Source organism: Triturus cristatus, chromosome 1_2 (genome assembly GCF_964204655.1).
Source record: "Triturus cristatus chromosome 1_2, aTriCri1.1, whole genome shotgun sequence".
NCBI lineage: Eukaryota > Metazoa > Chordata > Amphibia > Caudata > Salamandridae > Triturus > Triturus cristatus.
The window spans coordinates 935,870,293-935,886,272 of NC_140580.1; the positions used below are offsets into that span (position 1 = coordinate 935,870,293).

The window sequence follows — 15,980 nt, forward strand, 5'->3', positions numbered from 1 at the left end:
AGTCGGCAGCTCGAGCCGTAAGGCCACATCCGTTCACGTGCTTAGTGTTCTGAAGTCTTTTTTCGATGTTTTGATTTTAACTAAGCTCTGATTGGGTGAAAAGTAAATTCCGTCTTGCTCGTTAACGAGGTCTTACAAACGGCTGTATTTGTGGTTTACAGTCCTACCGGCTGTTGAAGGAGGGGAGATATGAAAGCAGCCACTGGGGTTAATAATATTCACAATTGTTGAGTGGCTGGCCTCTCGTGCGTGCTAGGTCCCCCCGGCAATATATTAAAGCACACTCCGACACAGGATGAATAGTGCTTTACTGACCACGAGGCAAACCCCATCGGGCTTATTTATTAACTCGGCGGTGACTTATCCACAGCAACCATCATTGTTAACAATGGCCCAAGTAAACATCCCCGCAGGCAAGTGCTTCAATGCCCCACATAGGGGTAGTAGGCAGTATATAAATGCTGCAATACAGTTCCACCATGAGTATCAACAGGAGAATATTAAGCACAAATATTATTTTTTGACATGGGTTGATCCCTTAAAGAAGGGGTCTGCATGGTTGGGCTGCCCAGTGATTTTGATCGAGTTCATTTTATACTGAGGTCCGAGTGATGTGCAAAAAATTAACATTTTAATGTATTTTATTAGGTCTGGGACCGTGTGACTTTTTGCCGTGTCCTTCACATTTACGTTTTCCAATCTCTTTTTCGAACTGCCGTATAATGTTTCTTGTAAAATGAATATTATAGTATTTTTACTCATTACGGGGTTTGTGATTTATGTCTATGCACATGAGAAAACGCTGGCCAGAATGTTGAACACAAAATTGACGACATATACAATTTCAGTCACAGGAATGTATATGCACACACACCACGTCCACCACCACCACCACAACGTCCAACACATCCACCACGTCCACCACCACGTCTACCTCTCTCTACCTCTCACTCTCTACCTCTCTTTCCACCTCTCTACCTCTACCTCTCCCTCTCTACCTCTCTCTCTCTACCTCTCTCTCTCTACCTCTCTCTCTCTACCTCTCTCTCTCTACCTCTCTCTCTCTACCTCTCTCTCTCTACCTCCTTTTTTTTTGATTTTTATAAAAACCTTTATTGACACCACTCAGTTCGGATTTTTTTTGATTTTTATAAAATCCTTTATTGACACCACTCAGTTCGGACACAGCGTCATGCCTATAACCCAGAGGGCCAGCACCGAGATATGTCACATACTATTATTACTGCAGGTGGGGGAAAGAACACAGCATGCCGCCTACAACCCCATGGGGCCGGCCGCGTCGGGTGAGCGGATAATAAAGTTGGCATCAAATGCAGGTCTTGAACATTTGCATTCCAACAATTAACTCAAACTTGCACAATGACATCTTCACCATATGTCTGCTACATCCAAGCTTCCCTGAGTCCACAGCGTAAAAGTTCCACAGTTTAAACCCATCCGCGTAATAATTACAATCTAAACCCTACAAAGGAACTCTAGTCACAACTCCCAGGTCTGTTAGAAGGTCCCCATCAGTCAGTTCCCAGCCCCATCCCGTGCGGCTTCTCCATCTTGGCGGGAATCGGAGTGACTGTCAGTGGTGGATGCATGTTCCAAGAGGTATACCTGGAGAGGGGCCCAAATGTCTTGCGGACAGGAAGAGGGTGGTAAAAGCTCAGCGTAAATGCGCAACTGTTCCTGACAATAAATGAGATCAGTTAGCCAATCCTTAAACTTGGGGGCACACCCTCTGCCCCACCTGCAGGCGATGCGGCGCTTTGCTCGGAGGGCCAAGGAGGTGTATCTCCGTATCTTGGCGGGGAGGGGCTTAGTGAATCCCAAAAGAGCAGTGAGGCGGTCAGTGGGCACGTGTGTACCCGTCATTTTCTCCAGAGCGTGGATAACCTCTCTCCAATAAGCCTGGACAGGGGAACAGCTCCAAGCCAAATGGCCGAAGTCTGCACCCGCTGCTCCGCACCTATCACACCTGTCATTGTCGCGCAAATGCAACCGATGCAGACGAGCCGGAGTATAGTATAAGCGGTGAATATATTTGTAATGTATGAGGCGTAGTCTACTGTTGGAGGAGATGACTCCTGTCTGGCGGCAGCAAAAGGACCATTGTTCGTCAGTGAGAGGGTGTCCGAGTTCTTCCTCCCGTCTGGCCCTGGTTGGAGTGGGGACACTCTCCCGCTCCCTCTGGGTGGCGCGATAGAGCAAGGAACCCACATGTGCGGGAGTAGTCTGTTGCAAAAGAGTGTGTAAGGGAAGCATGATGGGGGGTTCAAGTGGGAAGCCTGGGGTAAGAGACCGCATATCTTGCCTGAGTCGCACATAATAAAATCTATCCAGGGGGGTGGGGCAGGTGTTACCCAAAAATTCCTCGCTTGTGAGAAACTTCCTGTGTGCATACAGCTGACCCCATGTGAGGCGGGAGAGTTTCCGCAGCATGCGGCAGCAGCCTCCTTCCTGCGTAACCAGGAGCTCGTGGCGCCCCTGTAGAGGTGCCAGAGGTGAGTAGAGCAGGGGGCATTGGATTCTGCGTGCAAGTTCTCGCCAGGCGCTGACGATACCCACCTCTCTACTTCTTTCTACCTCTCTCTACCTCTCTCTCTCTCTCTCTATACCTCTCTCTACCCCTCTCTACCTCTACCTCTCTACCTCTCTCTCTCTACCTTACTCAAAGATGGCTGCAGCGTCTACGTGGGATGCGGTGGACTAAGTGGCAGCCGGAGCCTGATAGCACTGCTCGTCCTTTTAAAAAAATCAAGCATTGGCATAGCCAATAGGTCTCCCCTTTGGGACCTTATAAGTGTTTAGTTATCCAGTACATTATTCTTGGTGCAACAACATCAAGTGTTGCATGGCTAAACACTTATAAGGTCCCAAAGGAAAGACCTATTGGCTATGCCAATGCTTGTTTGAGAGCGCAAAAAAGGGTCGTACTTCTGGCCCAATGCCTTTTATTTATCTTTTTTGATAAATAAAAGACATTGTCATTTACAATGACAATAGCTCAAACTCTTGTAAATGCGAGACCTAGTTCATTTCAAAGAAGCGGTAGCCATTGACCTGGGCTGCTTGGAAAGTGAAAGCGCGCATGGCGCGCTGAATGTTGCAGGAAAGCATGTCGTGCCTGCAGTAGGAGAAACTGAGTAAAGAAAATAGTGCTTACAGACTAAATAAGACATAGCATGTAACAACAGAAGTAAAAGGGACAGTCCTCATGGGAGGCTACAAATGAAGACATGACGGTACTAACAAGCCTATTAACGAATCATAAGCCAGCATTTACAAAGGACAATGACACAAGCCAATGAAAGATATGAGCGGAGAGTGTGCGGAGATTTATGCCCTTGCTCGAATACAGCATGCCTGGCAGAGCAGCGTATGCGCTGCACAGGCTCGACCTAAAAATGACGAACTGTGAACAGAAATGGTGGATTCATATGGTCCTAATGACAGATCAGGTACACATGGTACACTACTTCAAAGTGCTCAACACTGAAAACGTTTGTTGGTGACTGATGTAGATACCTGTGTACACCCTCCAAGCTCACAATATTTTTGTTATTATATCGGAGGTAGTACCAAATGAGAAGAATATTAAGGCCAAACCTCTGTTAAATTAAAAGTATTCATATTAAAGCAAACGGTCTAGGTCTCTGGGCATTAGCAAGATGTTCATTAAACAAAGTAAATAATCAATGTATTTAAGCACGCCATGCAAACAAAGCCAATCCTGTATTGCATATGCATATATGCATTAAAAAAGGAAAAATGTTCACGAAATATGTTAGACAGTTGGACACTAGGACTCTCAACCCAAAAATCTAACATATTTACAGCTAGAACGAGTTGTTGTGAATCTAAAGAAATCTAGCAGAATGAATGCAGAATAAATATCACCTAAACCATAAGGCCATCCATTTTGCTTCCTTCTTATGGCCACAAAGCAGCTGGAGAGTCCAAATTTGACGAATCTTCTCTCCAAGAGTGACATTAGTGCCTCAAGCCAGAAGCTTAGCACCACTCAAACTAGCATTGGCAAAGCCGATAAGTCTTGCTTTTGTGAGTTACAGCTATTGGCATTGTACAATGTCTTTTACCCATGTGTTATTGTGTGGAGTGTAAATGTGTAGTGTGCAGTGGAAATATGTGGGTTGAATTGTTAGCTGTGGAATTGTGTGGAGGGGATTAATGGAATTATGTGGCACAGTGTGCAGTGGAATTATGTGGATAGTAATTATGTGGTATTGAGGGTCCTGGAATTATGTGGAGTGTGTCTGTGTCAGGAGTTGAATTATGTGGTATGGTATTTTGTATTGTGTAGTGAAATGTAGTGGAGTTTAATTATGTGGTGTGCTGTTGAATTTTGAGGCAGGATGTGGAATTTTCTGGTGTGTCATGGAAGTATGTGGTGCGTTGTGTAATTGTGTTGTTGATTTGAATTATGTGGTTTGGTGTCGAATTATGTGGTGTGGAATGGAAATGTGGGGAGTTGAATTGCATGGTGTGAAACTGTGTGGTATTGAATGGAATTATGTTGATTGGAACTTCATGGTGTGGTGTGGCGTGTATTTATGTGGTTGGTTGCTATGTGACAGAGTGTTTTTTATGAGGGGAGTATTTATGTTGTATTGAAAAAAGCATGAATGTGACCATGTGTAAATGTAACTCGTGCTCTTATAAGTATTAACAAATGCCGCCTTTGTGAAACTCCTGCTGGCTTTACCCTTCTTTCAAAGCACTCTGGTTGGGCTTTTTGGGCATAGAAGCAATCTCAATAGCTGTCTAGGTTCAGCCTAAACAAATGAGTTGCCACCCATCTTCCATAACTTTGCAAATGGCGAAGGCATTGGGGGTCACATCACTGGAAGGTTGCCCTCCCTTCAAAATGATTACTGTTTTGCTAAGTTTGGAACACAGTGCTGAAGTTGCGCAGCACACCTAACATGCACACATGGTAGAACTACTATACACCAGCTCAAATTGGTCCTTATTTCATCTAATTTAGAAGGATGAAAGGCCAGGACATGAGCCTGATGGCACGCAAATGTCTGCAGCAGAAAACAGCAGATCTCAGAGATTCGTTTCCAGCCGAAAAGGCACAGATCCAAAAAGCATCCGGCTGAAAAGCAATTGCAATGTAATGAGGTAGCGCCCTGCCTCGGAAACCTGCCCACTGCGACGAAGTGTCCAGCTCTTCAAAACTACAGTGGGCAGAAAGTCTACGGCACAGCTCAGTGAAATTGCCGCTTGCTTGCTGCCAAATACGGGTGCTTCTCACAGCTTTAAATCCTGGTAGTAGGCGGCAGAACAGCTCCACCATTCATCCACCCAAAGGCGCCAAAATGAGTAAGGGTAGAAACGATACTGGCTTCTCATAATTTGTAGCGCCACAAAGACTACACCAAGTGTTCTGCAGAAATTCATCTGATAAATATCATTAGAATTTGTATTTAAAAAATGTGTGTCATTCGAGAGGGGTCACCTTAAATTCCCATTCCAGTGCCTGATCTCCTTGATGATTTTGTGCCGCTTAAGTATATAGGCTTTTGGTCGGTGAGTGGATAAATATGACAGATCAGCCTCTTAGCTTTATTTGCTTTGCAAGCTCTGGTTGGCACTCAATATATCAGCAAACAAATTCAAGCAACAGCACATGAGTGCAGAATGTTTGTTTGAAATTATACTAAGACCACACACGGTAGCAGGCCCCGATCGAGCAGTTTCTTCAAATATACCGAATTGCCTAAATGTTTCTGCTCCAATGAGTCTATTAACATGTCTTTGATATGGCGTTTGCTGCGCCACCCTTGCAAATTTGCGACGCTCAAAGGAGGAGGCAGCTGCTGCCGCTTGGGTATAAGAGGAGGATACCAGAGTGCGAGGCCAAATCTCATCATTAGTGCCTTGGGGGCACGGTGGAATCATGTGCCCTCTCTGAATGGGGGTGAGGGGGACCATAAAAAAGAAATTGGTAGCAGAAAGAAATAACAGTTCTCCGAGCTCTGTGGGACTCACTATTTATTTAATGCAATTTTACATAGCGCAAACTTTACCCAAAGGTGTCAGAGTGTTTCACAATAGAACCAGGTAAGTTACATAAGGTACTTGTGATGGAATTTACACATATACACTCATGATAACAAAAAATGAAAGGTTGCAAATTTAGGGAAATAAAAAGGTACAAAATTCATATTTTCGTGATGGAATTTACACAATGAATCATGATAAAAAATGAAAGGTTGCAAATTTAGGGTAATAAAGGTACAGAATCCATATTTACAAAGTTGCTATCACATGAGTGCCACGAGGCCATGAGGGTCATGCACTGGGTAGAATGTATTCCTAGAAGTGTCTTTGGAAGAGAAGAGTTGTAAGATCTGTTTGGAAAGTCCGGAAAGAAGCGGTGGTTCAGAGGAGGAATGGAGGTAGTGAGTTCCAAATTCTAGCCGCATTCCCTGAGAATGATTGAGCCATAAATCTTTCATTTTTGAAAGTAGGAGGCTCGAGCAGTAAGCGTTCAGCATTGAGTGAAAGTCTACAGATTGTGTAGCAAGGGGAGGCTGGGCACTGGGTCAGGATAAAACACACACCATTAAACAAGCAAGGAGGATGGAACATGCAACAACAGTGTAAGCGGAGGACGTGAAAACATCAAAGACGCCTACAACAGGGGAAGAAAAACAAGCCGATTTGTTTAAATTCACCAGGTGGAGTCTGTGTGTTATTAAAAGTGGGGAAAATAAGCTATTAAAAACTATTCTTCAACTACTATCTTGTTGTAGTTTAATTTGAATCTCCAGGGGAGTTTTGGCAGAAAGCGGGATATGATGCGACTACAGAGTCTGAGCACAGGGCTCACATCACAGTCGCAGCTGGCACAGGGGGGTACCACAAGTACCAGAATGCGGGGGAGCTGCTCACGGGACATGGGACAGCTCGAGTAGGGCACGAAGAGTGCAAGAATACACAAGACTGTGTTTTACTTTCAAATAGTTTGTGTGTCCTTAGAAAACCACCCCAAAAACGATTCAGAATTTTAACAAGATGGGCCAGGAAACACACACAGCTGCAGAATTCTGGTAAGTGCTGTGGAACGCTGGGGTGAGAATAAAACGCCAGTCAAACTGATCAAAAACACCCCAACTCTGGCTCTCTCTTGCCACAATGAGATGCTAGGGTCAGAGAAGCTTGGGCTGCCGATATTCAACAACCACTTACAGATACAATTTGGAGAGGATGTTGCAAACAAATTAAACTAGTTTCATGCAACCGCGGACATAAATTACTACAATTCAAGATGCTCAGGAGGGCCTAGGTCACACCACAACAGATGGTTAGGATAAAGAGCACCACTTTTACGCATTGCCTCAAATGTAATTTGCAGGCGGCATCATTCATCCATATGCCTTGGTCCTGCAGTATAATAAATGCCTATTGGCAAGAAATATACAGTCTAGTACAGCAGATGGTGGGGACGCAGTTGACGATATCCCCATTGATTGCATTGATGGGCTATGTAGATCCGTTGCCTAAAAGCACAAGCAGATTCATAGCAATTGCAATGCTACTGGCGAAATGTGAAATAGTCACCCGCTGGGGCACCAGGCAGAAACCCAATGTTAAAAGCTGGCTTAAGAGCATGACATACTGCGACACCACGAGCGAATTATAGGCTGAATTACAGCCGCCCACATCGCGACCCAAAGATATATGGCAGCCCCTTAGGGAACACTTCCGTTTACAAGAGACACGGGACACGCAACCCAGTCAAGAGAGGCAGGAAGCAAGTCAGAGCGTATAATCCATGGTGTGATACTGTGGAGTTTAAATTGGGTAAGGAAGCGCTTACGGAAACATGCATGCATTAGACTGGCGAAGGGACACAGGAGCAGAGAGGTAGCGATCTACGAAACACACATATAGAAGACTATTAGCTACACCGGATAAGGGAATGTATCTGCTTATGTACACCTGTCTTGCTATGTTTTTCGATCCTGCGTGCTATAGACCTGCATATCAACGTATCAGGAATCTTTGTGCATTTTTAATAAAATGATAAATAAAGTTTAAAAAAAAACTCTGGCTCTCTCTATGAACAAAGTGAATAAACTACTCACTGCAGCATGTCTTCTTCCTTCGTTCCTCTCAGGTCCCAGCCACTCGAGGGCTCGTTTTACCTCGAACTCCACATATTCCGCTGTGAATGTATCCCCTGCCATTGCCAGACGTCCCATGGCCTTTGAGGCCATCTCCATAACCACGGGGTCACTGGAGGGTAGTAGGTTCCGCAGGTAATTGGCAAATCTGCTGATGCGGGTGGCATTGCCGCCCTCAACACCGATTAAGCTGACTGTGGGTAGAATTTATAGCAGGTAAGCCTTTGGCAACATAACATCTTTCCCTCTTTATATCCAAATCAAGAAACTTCAGTCGAACACTTAAGTTCAGCACTTTCTACTTATTATCTACAGCTAAAACCAATTAGCAGGCTGGCACCCTCACCATGACAAGAAAGACAATGGAATCTAGGCCCAATAACTACATCCCGAACGCACATCATTCCCCCAAATACAGCCAAAATCCCAATAGCAGCAACCAACATCATCCCTTGGATGAATACTTGCTCTTAATGCAAAAAACAAATGCAGTGGACATCCTCAGATTGTAATCCAACCCAAGTAACCCAAAATGCTATTTGAATAGTCAGAAAATGCAATATGAAAATGTTCAACACAGCTCAAAATAACCTTAAAGCACCAGACAATGAATGGCAACATTTCCAGATTTCACAGCCCAACTTAGTGAACTTGAACACTTATTGTGTGTAGTGGGTGATGGGTGCACATACCAATTGCAAGAATGCCTCCTTTCCTCTCGCTCACATCTGAACTGGAGACCAGCTCAAAAATATGGTGGTTGAGTTCATCATAAAACTGAGTGGCTTCCTCTTGAGTCACCTGTAATCAATGAAACATGACATACATAAGAATTGGTCACAACTAAATCTGAAAGAAAGCATCATGAGTAGGAGAGTCGTTAAGATCAAGTTAAACTGAGAAACCATCCACATTAAAAAACAAAAGAACCATGCTCTGAAAGTGAAGCCAAACTACTGCACTTTGACTAACAAAGTCACGATGGTACAACCTATTGCAAATTAATACATCAGTAATGAATAGCTTTAGGTATTCCCTGGACTTGAACATTACTCTGCTCCTTATTCATGAAGGAGAACAAAAACAAGGTGATGGATCGAATGCTTGAATTAATCTCAGCCGCTAGCAATCACTTGGGCCGCATCCCAATCTATTGTTTTTCGACCACTATACCAAGTGCGATGGGATGCTCAGTCATGGGTCTCATGCTCACTGTGCCACCGGAACCAAGTAATACCTGGCTGATGACCCTTGGGGGAGAAACCAGTCCTGGGTTTCTTGTGTTCCATTTCAGGGAGCACCTAACCTGATAGTTCAGGCTGGGCTGTTCCCGTTGGAGCTGGGTCAAGTCTGATTTGCACGTGGCTGGGTCCAAACTAAGGTGGAACGGTGGACGAAAAACAATGGACTGGGATGTGGCCGGAAAAACTGCCAGTCACTTAGATTAATTCCATCCATCACCTTATTTTTGTTGTCCTTATTCATGATGGGCATTTTTTCTTTGGTCAAGGGGAACGATCACTGAATGTGTAAGGAATTTGAGCAGTTTGTGACTTCTAAGGTCTGTTGGCTGGTACAATGGTCCAGCATTTTGATAACTTCTACTTCGGTTTGTTCTATTCACTTCATGGCATTTTTCAGGTTCAGTATATAATACGCTTCAATACCATTTGAACTTTACAGAGGCAATATATTTCAGATAAACAGCCTAGCATCATCATCAGCAGCAATCAGTTTTGCACTCAAGCCATGGGATGGACTCTAAATGTTGGCTGGATCCTAAAAACGCGTGTGAACTTAAATGAACTTCACCTGGCTCAAGATACAGTCCACAGTGAGCACCCATCCCAAACCAGACTTCACTCTGTTCAAAATCTGGCACAAAAGTATAAACGAAGGCTCATCTGGAACAGATGATCCACCTGTAGAAATTGAGCATTTTCTGAACAGGGGAATCTGCTGTGTAATACCATGGCGTAGAAGCGAAGATATATTTAAGACAAATCAACAGACTGCAGGACATGCATATTCTAGTAGCTTTTGGAGGTAGATTTTTTTCTTTAGGCGCCAGAGGCATATCATGTGGCACGGAAATAAATACAGACTTTCAAACACAATAAACCATATCCTATTTAATTGCCTGGGGGATGACATCTACCTTTTCATTTGTTATTTCTACTTCTATATTTTGCTCATTACAGAATACTATGCCTTTGCTCTTCATTCATTCTTCATATCTGGCCATCTTCATCGCCACCATGGTCTTCGCTCTGGGTGCCTTCCTCTTTTCACCCCATGCATCATGCCCTGTTTTCATGTATGAGCCCAGTTCCTCCGTCAATCCACTTGCAGAATTTTAAATTGGGAAGACCACCCTCTCACCTTAGATCTTTCTGACCACCTACATTTTGCCCCCAAGCATACCTGCGGTTCACTCTACATGTGTCTCTTACCTCTCTAAGTTCTGTAGTCACATAATGTTGGAGATCTTTTGCTGCTTTGGCGCGGGCTTCCTCGTTCCGGCTACGAAGCCCGCTTGCAAACTGCTGCAGCATGATCATGATCCCCGACATCACAGCAGAGGATGGCATGATGTCTGTCAGAGCCTACAAGGGAAACACAACCATAGGTACAAGAGTCTTGAATTTGAAAGCAACAGAGAACGATCATCTCTCCACTAAGACTGATGGTATTCAACTACCCGGACTCATGCAGAATGAATCAGACTAACTATGAACATCAAATAATTAATTTACCATAAAGGAGTGTGCCAAGGAACAGGTGAAAATTCTAAAAACAGCATTGGGCTAGAGGTCATTCATTGCAAATAAAGGACTAGGACAATACAGTATTCACTTAATCGAACAGTAGGAGGACATCTTTAAATTATGATACAGTCTTATTTTTCTTAACAGGTATATTTCCAAACATGAAAACGTTTATAAGTTAGCAAACAATGTGTTTTTCTGAATTACTTCTATTTCTCTGTCCTGGCATTCTTTATTAATTATCTGACGACATCAGCAGGTAAACCTGACAAGTCAGTAATAAACATATGCCAAATTATAACCATTCACCAGGAGGTAGAAATACATATTCAAAATACAATGTAAAAATGTACAATACAGAATAGGAGGGGGGGGGGTCTGCCCTCTATCTGTCAGCATAGCCCCATAGAAATGCCTAAGTGTCCCCACTCCAAATTCCAGCATGGCCTGAAAGATGTGAGAAGTGGGAGGGGCCGCCGGGAAGGAGGACCAGATATCCCTGGTAATAGCAGAGGCTAGTGTACTGAAGGAAGCTTCCCGGGCCCAGAGTAAAAGCTTCTTGAGCTGCCTCAAATGTTATACACTCTTCATTAAGGAAGAGATTCCCATATGTGGCACCCAAAGGGAAAATCAAGGACTTTCAAAGATTAAATCTGAAGGCCCGAGACCTCTCCGAACCTGTCCAAGAGGTCTAACAATGAAGCGAGTGTCTGAGTGGACAAATAAAAAAAAGAGTATAGTCCACATATAGAGACACAAGAAGGGTAATATCACCTACTGTAATTACCCAGGGCGCCATCTCCTGCAGAACCCAGGCTGCCATCAGCTCCACAGCAAGGGCAAAGAGAAGCAGGGATTGGGGGCAAACCTGTCATGTACCCCAGCTCTCTGAACATAATTTACCCACTTACATCCTGGCAATAGGCCTGGTATACAGCAGATGGACCCAGGAGTGAAACGGAGGACCAATCCGCACTCAGTACTAGAATGAAGTATGGCCAACTGTGTCGAAGGCCTTTGTAATATCTATGGAGACAATGGCCAGTTCATCCTACCTCACATCCACCTCGTGCATGACGTGGGCCAGCCGCCTGAGCTTCATGGTGGCATTACGACCAGGAATAAAACCACACTGATCCTCGTGGATGAATTGAGGAATGATGGGACACAGCCGGGGAGCATGAGCTTTACTAAGGATTTTTGTATCTGTATTAATCATGGACAAAGGTCTGTAGGAAGAGGGATCTGAGGGATTAGACCCCAGTTTGAGCATCATGGAGAAATAACAGTCCTACAAGGATTCCGGCAGGACGCCAGCGCCACCAGCTTTCTGGTGTACATCCAATAGGCACTCCCTGGATCTTCCTTATGGGAGAGATGAGCTTCTAAGTTCGCGATCGCCTTGGCGTTTAAGCAAGGGAGTGGCACAATATTCAGGAAGGCAGTAACGCTATCCAGGGCTGGTGGATTCGGGCTTTGATCAATGGTTTCTAAATGAGCCCTGAAAGCTTTAACAATATTCCGCTGGGTGCTCACATCCCTGTTTGTAGAGTCCTCGAAGATGAAGCATCAGGCGCGAGGAATCTCCCTCCTGAGGAGCCAGGCCAAGAAGCTCCCGAAGCGTCACTCTCTCTATAGAGGAGCTGGTGATAGGATTTACGGGTATATTTCTCGAGCCTATCCCTTACCTCCTCGACATGTAGCTGGGCCGCCAATTCAGTCCAGGGTTCAGAAGCGCCATCTGCGATAGCTGCTGTATGCATGCCAATTCAGTATGCCCTTCAGGAGCTCTGACTGGAGAATGCGCCTCACCCCGCAAGAGAGCCACACACAGCGCCCAAGTATCACCGCCTTCACTGCCTCCCATTCTGTCGCCCGGTGTAGTGTGAATGACCCGTTGATATCAAAATTGTCTGAGAGAGCCTCCGCAACAATCTCCCGCCCCTCAACATCCTGAAGAATCTCAGGATCAAGTCTCTATCCCAAAAATGAGCAGGGTGCATACACCCAAGAAATCTTGCAGAGCACCAGAGAATGATCAGAAAGATACAGAGAAAGATGGATCACAGATCGCACCCTCCCCTCCAGGGCGTTCGAGACCAGTATATGATCCAGTCAGCTATCGGTATTGTGGGTGGGGTAATAACAAGAAAAAGTCCCTCACGTCAGAGTGGGTGGCCCTCCACATATCAGAAAGTGCCAGATTAGCCACTGCCCCCTGAAGCGAGTGTGTCATCCAGGGTTTAGTGGTCAGTCGAGGCGGGTGTCTTTCCAAACCTTCATCCAGGACACAGTTAAAATCACCGGCCCAAAGGACAAATCCCTCAAATGTCGGGGTGAGAACCTCCTGAAACTTAGAAAAGGACTGTACATCATCTGTGTTAGGTGCATAGGTGTTCATGATGGCTATATCAACCTCATCTAGTTTACCATGAAGGAGTATGAAGCGCCCTTCCACATCGGCCTCCATGTAAGTCAAGTGAAAAGGAACCCCAGGCGCTATCCATATGAGGAACCCCCTGCCGAACGTAGAATAATTAGCAAAGTATAGTTGCCCCCTCCATCGCCTTCCCAATTTGGCGGCTTCTGGTCAGAAAGATGGTATTCCAGCAGGCATGCGATCTAGACTGCATTGCGCTGAAGAAAAGACAGGACTCTGCTTCTTTTAGTGTAAGTGTCCAGACCCCTCAAATTCCAGGAAATCAAGATGTAGGTGTCAGGACTAACCATAATAAATGTAAGAGTGAAACAATATGGTACTTCCGCACAATATTGGAATTAACTCAAAACAACTCAAAAAAGCATTTATAACTCCCCCCCCCCCCCCGCCACACAGGACATATTAAAAAAACAACATATGCATACAAGTACATTCAACACAAAGAGTCAGAACGGGCACTACTACACCCCAAATCGCCAATAGACACTAACAAGTTTCACCTCTTAGAAAGAAAAGAAGAACAAGAAGAGAAAGATAGAGAGAGAGAGGAATACAGCCCTACCCCCAGAGAACGCCCTGCACAGATGCAAAAACAGCAAAAGCATGGTTATACAACTCCCTCTGCCCCATTCAATAAATGACATGCTTCTTCACCCAAAAAGGTCAGAGAGCAAATTTGTCACCAGTTTCTGCCTTGAAATAATAATCATCTCCCCCCAAGGGGGGGGGCGGGGGGGGGGGGTGGCAATCAAGGCCCAGATGCAGAACAGACGAGCTCAGAGAACATTGAGAACAAGGTGTGCTCCCCAATCAGTGTGTCACTGTTTCCGGCATCATGTCAGTAGAGTAGTCCTTGAGGGAGATCCCAGGGCACCCATGTCAGAGGGGCCACAATTGCCAAAGATCTAGGGACCAAGGGGTGTTCTGGTGGCAAAGTCGATAGTGCCATCCTCCCTGACCACAATACGGCCGGGCTCATGCGGCTTACTCCGGTGGCTCTCTCCATCCCAACGACAGTCATCCGAGCCCCTCCCAGTGAGATCATGGAAGGAATCCACCGTACTCAATGGACGTGCCGGGACATGGGGAGATAAGTCCAACCAGGACCATACCTCCTCTGGGCATTCAAAGAAATTTGATTTCCCGTAGGCCAGAAGTCTGAGCTTCGCAGGATATAGCAACATCTATTTAAGGTCCATCTCACTGAGCTTCCTTTTCACAGTAATGCAGGACTTGCGCTGCTCCTGTATCTTATGGGTGTAGTATGGGTTGATAGCGAGGTTCCGGTTCCCGAATTGCAGGAGTGAAAGTTCCCTAGCAGCCCTCAGGATAACGTGCCTATCACAATAGTTCATGATCCTGACAATGATGGCCCTGGGCGGAGCCCAGGGGGGAGGAAAAGGGACCAGAGCTCATTGGGCCCACTCTACAACAAAGAACTCCGAAAAGCCCCTAGGGCACAGGGTATTCCTCACCCAGTCCTCAATAAAGGTCTCTGACGATTGGCTCTCCATCTGCTCCGGAAATAACTGAAGGCGCACACAGTTTCGGCGCGAGTGCCCTTCGGCATCTTCAAAGCAGTTCCCCAGCATATTTGTGACCACAGACATCTGAGATACCTTTTGCATTAGTTGGTGACCCTCCAGTTGCAAGGTACTAATGTTGGATTCTGCACTGTCCATCTTGTTGGCTACTTTGTGCAAGTCAGCACGCAGGCAATTAACTTCGATGGAGACACCAACAATTTGTCCCCCATGGGCTTCCCGAGAGCCCTGTATGGCTGCTAGTAAAGCTGCTCTGGATGGTTCGGTCTCTCGGTCTGGGGACTGTTCAGGTGAAGATGCCCAGCCCTTCGGTTAATCCTGAGTGGCGGCTGGTGGTATACTGTGTGATGGTGTTGTCCTGGGTCTGGTGTTGAGAGCTCTCCTTCCCCTTGACAGCAGCAACACCGTGAGCCGAGACGGGCAAGATAATGAGTCGGGGGACTCCCCCCACCAGGTGAGCAGGTGTACAGCCAGGGAGGAAAGCAGTCCAGTGACCCCAAGCTCTACGAGGCATCAGGGCAATCGATGCACCGGAGCGCCGCCCAACAATCAGGGCCCCAGCAGCGGGCAGGTCCCCAGCAAGTCCTCCATAGATGCCAGCACCGCAAAGTCCTGGATATCCGTCAGGACGGGGGTGATCACAAGGGTAGCAGAAGGCCTCCAGCCCCAGCAGCAAACAACAGCCCCCGGCTCTGAGGTCGCCCAATAGCAGAGGCAGCTGCCAAGCCTGGGCTTCCTGGGCAGCACCTGCCTCCGTGCCCCACAGCCAGCAATCCAATCAGGCAGGAGGGCCGTGGCGACCCGCAGGCCCCACCATCCGATGGGGACCCCTGCACCGGCCACCAGAGGAGAAAAAGACCTACCCAAGGGTTCCCATAAAGGTCCCCGCCAGATAACAGTGCCTCACAGGAACACCACACCAGGCCAGGCCAGTTCTCCATGGTTCATCCGCTTCAGAAAAGGAAGGCCCTGATGAGCAGGTGCTCCCACCTCCGCAGTCAGTAGTGTCCTCTGGAATCAAGGGATGGGGGGGGGGGGCACGCCTCTTCTCTCCTACCGG

At 46.2% G+C, this 15,980-nt stretch overlaps 1 protein-coding gene across 2 annotated transcripts in view; it reads right to left on the minus strand.

Moving 5' to 3' along the window:
* MTOR (mechanistic target of rapamycin kinase) overlaps positions 1–15,980 on the minus strand; it is a 1,008,697-nt gene that overhangs the window by 935,342 nt on the left and 57,375 nt on the right. For both annotated transcript variants that reach the window (XM_085609875.1, XM_085609873.1), the window contains exons 2-4: positions 10,622–10,774; positions 8,861–8,969; positions 8,130–8,362 (exon numbers count right to left, since the gene is read on the minus strand). In XM_085609875.1, the coding sequence (XP_085466001.1) occupies positions 8,130–8,362; positions 8,861–8,969; positions 10,622–10,759 (480 nt within the window). In that variant the 5' untranslated portion in view covers positions 10,760–10,774. The remainder of the gene's footprint in view (positions 1–8,129; positions 8,363–8,860; positions 8,970–10,621; positions 10,775–15,980) is intronic.